This window comes from Danio aesculapii, chromosome 19 (genome assembly GCF_903798145.1).
Source record: "Danio aesculapii chromosome 19, fDanAes4.1, whole genome shotgun sequence".
In the NCBI taxonomy this organism is placed as follows: domain Eukaryota; kingdom Metazoa; phylum Chordata; class Actinopteri; order Cypriniformes; family Danionidae; genus Danio; species Danio aesculapii.
The window spans coordinates 43,849,977-43,855,976 of NC_079453.1; the positions used below are offsets into that span (position 1 = coordinate 43,849,977).

At 37.5% G+C, this 6,000-nt stretch overlaps 1 protein-coding gene across 1 annotated transcript in view; it reads left to right on the forward strand.

Annotated features, from left to right (window-relative positions):
• Positions 1-6,000, forward strand: part of gatad2b (GATA zinc finger domain containing 2B) — a 90,179-nt gene that overhangs the window by 81,776 nt on the left and 2,403 nt on the right. Inside the window, exons 9-10 of the mRNA XM_056480094.1 lie at positions 3,186-3,296; positions 3,490-3,700. Coding sequence (XP_056336069.1) covers positions 3,186-3,296; positions 3,490-3,700 — 322 coding nt within the window. The remainder of the gene's footprint in view (positions 1-3,185; positions 3,297-3,489; positions 3,701-6,000) is intronic.

Genomic DNA, 6,000 nt, shown 5'->3' on the forward strand with positions numbered 1-6,000 from the left:
GCCCCCGAGGCACTTTGTTCCAGCCCTCCAAATAGTAGACCAAGACATCAAAAATAAATTTAGTTTAGTCGAAAAACGGCCGCTATGGTTATGAAGTGACGTGCATCTCTTCAATACAGCATGAGCTGCGGTTAAAGGCTGCGCAGAGCGTGAGTCACCTGACATTAAGCGAGTGGCGAGAGCAGCCGAAAACATTTGGATATGTTTGTAGAAAAGGCTGTTTGTACAATGCACTGATATCGTTAATAGGGATGCAACGATTAGCTGATTTCACTATTAACCGCGCTTTTATTCATTACAGTTAATTAATCGTAAAGGCTTCTTAACGCAGCGTTTCTGTTGCACGGAACAAAACTGCTGGAACTAAACAAAGTTATGCCAATACGCACGCACATTGGTTTAACTATAGCAGCAGCAGTGGGTTTCTTTTGACCGCCCCCTGTTGTTTTAAAGAATATCCCAACGGCGAACGCATCAAGTATAAAAGCCTCGTCTGTTTGATGAGGTGCGCGCACAGTCAAGGGAGGTGCGCGATATGGCGCCAGGCGAAAGTATAAATCAGCCTTAAGATGTTTTTTTCTGTAGCTCAGTGGTCCACCTAACCTGTCTTTAGTACTGTTCAATTTAAATACATTTATTTTACCACTAATTTTATGATTTTTGCATTTTGTTTTTGATATTGTGATATAGGTCTTAAATAAATAGTTAATGGTCTTGAAAAGGTCTTAAAGTCTTAAATTTGACGTTATGATATCTGCAGAAACAATGTTAACAGCAAATAAGAAAATGAACAACAAACACAGAACTTTACGTAGAAACGTTCCTAAAAGTGAACTCACGCTAGTATAATTTGATTCTATTCATTAATAATTATGGCTCATATTGTGATTTAAAATGAGTCTAAATAAAGTCAGTCTTTAGGTTAAATGTGTTTACTTGCTTAGAGTTTACAGATGTGCACGTTCTTCTGTCAAGTTGGTATAGATCATACCCGTCAAGCATTATTTTTGTTTTTATAAGAAGTCATATAGATGCCTAATAGACATCTAAACCTAGATGGCTTGGTTAAAACAAGGCTAAATTTGGGCTGTCAGTGAAAATCTAATAGACCTCTAAGAATAGCCCAAGAATAGACTAGTCATCAAATACAAAAATATGAATGACTACATGTACAGTAGGGCTGCACGAATCTGGATAAAATGAGAATCATGTAAAATAAAGGTTAATATGAGTAGGCTGTTATTATTTCTCAAACATATGGTAAAACAACAATAATATTATTAGGCCTATGTGTAGGTCTACTGTTGGTTAAAATGCTAAATTTTGTTTAGACTTGGAATGGTGGACTTTAACAGACTTTAAATTTGTCCTGATTGTTAATGCAGAGTCATGCAAGTGATGACATCAGAATATAACTATTCATAATACTGAAGTTGCATTATTTACAGCTTCATTACCTGTTATTCACAGCCTATGCAGGTTCTGTTTACTAAAGTAGACTTTATTCATGGGCACATCCTCTCTGTAGTAAACAAACAATTCAATTCATCTTTATTTCTAGCACTTTTACAATGAAGATTGTGTCAGCAGCTTGACATAGAAGTTCTAGTAAATTGAAACTGTCAGTTCAGTGTTGAAGTTCAGTTTAGCTCAGTTCATTGTGGTTTAATTTTCACTGCTGAAAGTACAAATACTGAAGAGCAAATTCATCGATGCGTAGCACCACAAGTCCCAACAAGCAAGACAGTGGCGAGGAACAAACTTCACCAATTGACGATGTTACACCTGGCTCAGTGATATAACATATTGAGGGAGAAGACACGGCGAAGTATAAGAAAAAAAAGGATATTTATTTAGCACAATTGAAAATAATATAATCAAAACATCAGCATCAGTATGTGTAATCAGTATGAAAAGCAAGTGAATGGATGCGGTAAGTGTTGTCAGTGATAGTGTATGGATGTGAAACAAAGCATAATGCCCAAATTGTAGCGCAGCTCTGGCCAACTGCCAAATGAATGGACAGCGGCCCCGACAAACTCTCTGCCGCAGTTTAAATAAGGGTGCTCACCAGCATCAGGTGCGCTGAAGGCACGCCCCCAATCTAGAATAAATCAAACACAAAACAACACAGTCCTAACAACGAAAAGTGAAGGAAAAAAAAAACCTTGAGAGAAACCAGGCTCAGTTGGGCTCAATTATTTCTCCTCTGGCCAAGCTTCTTGTGCAGAGCTGCAGTCTAGGCGCCGGAGAATGCTGGACGTCCATCATGGAAAACTGGTGGTGAGTAGGTCACTGGCAAGAATACGGGCTGGCCCACAGGATCAATACAGAGACTTGTTTGCCACTGTGGTCTTTCAGGAATCATGCTCTCCGCTCCTCCATGACCATCACAGCATCAGCTCAAGATACGGACTGGTCCAGGATTATAGATACCATGGCATCATTTCTTCACAAGTCTTGGATTGCATCAATAGCGCTGCATAGCCTCTCAGGGCCTCTGGATGAGTATCCCTAAGTGGAAATAGAGAATAAAGAGAATAATTAGCGTAGCTGCTGTTCATAGTCTATTTAAACGAGATGCAAAAAGGAAGTGCTATAAATGAAAAGAGTAGTCATGGAAACAAACAAATAGCTCACGTGTGGTTTTGTGGTCATGTTTACACCATTACATGAAGACAGAATTGACATTTTTATTTGAATTATACCTTATAAATACAGTATGCTGACTCTTTCAACATCATTTGCAGTCTGACCCTGTCCACATTGCTGAGAAATGTATATTAAACAATGTGAAGACTTGTGCGACCACCTTTACTCTTCTTTCTTGACCTTGAAATTATAATCGACTGAATCGTAGAAGTGCTAGATTAAGATTGTGTAGGGGGTCGTATCGAGATCACGAACTTTTAACAATTAATCATGCAGCCCTAACTACATGTCTAAAGTCAGTCTGTATTTAATGACTAGTTTAGTTTTGGGCTGTTCTTAGATGTCTATTAGATTTTCACTGACATCCCAAGTTTAGCCTTGTTTTAGCCAAGCCATCTACGTTTAGATGTCTATTAAACACAACTTCTTTGTGGGTAACCTTTGCATGGGAAGCGGAGTGCGCATTGTTTTGCTGTTAGGTGTTAGTCTGCATCATTCACGCTGACGTTTTGTCTGTATTTTCATTTCTTCAGGAGATCGAGCAGCGGTTGCAGCAGCAGGCGGCTCTGTCCCCCAGCTCCGGCCAGACTGTGCCCAGCGTGAGCAAAGGAGAAACCATGATCCGACACCATGCCCTCCGACAGGTGCGACCGCTCATTGTGTACAAAGGATGGCTTCTCATGAGACCACTTGTATGGATTTGCGAAAGAGCGTTTTATTCTGGCCTTTCAGCTAATTACGGTGTTTAATGAGTGATGATTCTGAATGCCAGGATCTGCTTAATGGTACCGAGAGGAGTCGTGAAATTGACTGATTCTCTCTGCTTTTCTCCTTCAGACTCCACAGCCACAGGCAGCTCTACAGCGGGGTCTGTCCAGCTCCGCACGAGGGGTTCTCTCTAACTTCGCCCAGGCCTCCCAGCTCTCGGTGGCCAGTGGGCTGCTGGGAATGACGAGCAAGCGCTGTGGCAGCAGCAGTTCCAGCGGCAGCAGCACCAGCAGCAGTCGACCCCAGCACGACAGCCGCAGGCAGATCTACAACATCCCTGGTAAGTGCACGCTTTTGAATAATGCATGGTACGCTACAACTAAATGATTTTTTTGTGCACAGTGTTTAAAATGGGTTTAAGCGAGTCTGATTACAAGAAGATGATGGTGTAAATTGAGTCTAAAATGTTTTAAGCTTTGCAGAGGTGGTTAAAAACGCATTTAAAATGTGTAAATGCTCATGTGGTCGCATGTGTTGGGTTGAACCTCATTTTTGACTGCTGAAAATGTTAAACTTCATTTTTTGCCCATAAGCAAAGAAAAAAAAAGCGTCCTGATTATGTATCAGCTTGTTAAGTCGTGACGTATGTAATACTGTTTCCAGGTCCAAGCCGCTACTCATTTAAATTGAGAAAATATTCGTTTATGACCACTTTTTAGTCATATCACACACATTAAAGTGAATTTTATATAAAATCATGCAGTACACATCAGTCTCTGGACTTGCTGCATCACAGACACCAATATTTGAACAATTTATAAAAAGTTAATCACATTCTGGCAATCGGATATTAGGCATGGATGTGTGTGCGTGTATATATATATATATATATATATATATATATATATATATATATATATATATATATATATAGCGATTGTGATTTTCGAAAGGATGACATCGCTTTGTAAATGTTTATATATAACGATTGTGATTTTCGAAAGGATGACATCGCTTTGTAAACGTTTATATATAACGATTGTGATTTTCGAAAGGATGACATCGCTTTGTAAACGTTTATATATAACGATTGTGATTTTCGAAAGGATGACATCGCTTTGTAAATGTTTATATATAACGATTGTGATTTTCAAAAGGATGACATTGCTTTGTAAACGTTTATATATAACGATTGTGATTTTCGAAAGGATGACATCGCTTTGTAAACGTTTATATATAGCGATTGTGATTTTCGAAAGGATGACATCGCTTTGTAAACGTTTATATATAACGATTGTGATTTTTGAAAGAATGACATCGCTTTGTAAACGTTTATATATAACGATTGTGATTTTCGAAAGGATGACTTCACTTTGTAAACGTTTATATATAGCGATTGTGATTTTCGAAAGGATGACATCGCTTTGTAAACGTTTATATATAACGATTGTGATTTTCGAAAGGATGACATCGCTTTGTAAACATTTATTTGTTGAGTCTCTCCATACAGTTTGATAGCGCACTTGGACCCTGAAGCTACTTCATCTGAAGTCCCTCTTAACAAGCAGATACAACCACACACTCAGATTTCAATATTAATATATTTTTTTAAATACAATTTTTTCTGGTGACAATAAAATTACAAATGTTATATAATGTTATACAAATATATTATATTATGTTATATTATATTATATTATATTATATTATATTATATTATGTTATAAAACAGGTAAAAGTTTCTAAATGTATGCCTAATTTAATTGGTTTAAAAGATTGTGCCATGTGACAAACTTTTCTGCTTGTAGAATTAATAAGAAGCAATGAAAGGCAACAACACTTTGTTATTTAGATAAGCTGTAGGTAATGCTTGAGTTACATGATGTTGTGAAAAATGTTATATATAGTTGCAGAAAGTAAGTGTTAATTTATGCAAAGATCTTTTTATTTGAAGATTAATCCTTTGCTCAAATATGTCCCATATTTGTGTCAAATTCATTTTACAAAGGTGATTTTAAATTGTGGCTGTTCCCGTTAATTATTACTTTAATGAAGAGCATACAGTAATTAAACTTACAATAATCAAATGTAAAATAATACTGCATTGTCTTTGTTTTCTAAACAACCATTTTACGTGATATTTATAGTCACACTGAAAACAAAAGCAGATAGTTTACCTCAGATCTTGAAAATAACATAACTAGCAAACATATAGTTTACACATGAATATTGGAACTCAGCATGTACTTTTAATATTGTTAAGTAATGGATAAAGTACATCAAGGCGGTTGTTACCACAGAATAAATCGCTGATTTGCCATTGGGTTCGCATGCTCAACAGAAATGACTGTGATTGGCCCTGAAGGTCATCAGTTCACCGAACTCACCGCTGTTTACTGAGTGTAACCACAGATACAGGGACACTGGAGCGTTTCAAAGTAACGTCGATCAGCTGGTTTGTCTATAAGCTGACATACGAGCGATCCGGTGATGAATCACAGCTTTAAAATACTCCAGTGTCCCTGTATCTGTGGTTACACTCAGTAAACAGTGGTGACTTCGGTAAACTGATGACCTTCTGGGCCAATCACAGTCATTTCTGTTGAGAAATGTTTTAACCCCGAAGATGAAATAAGCTGA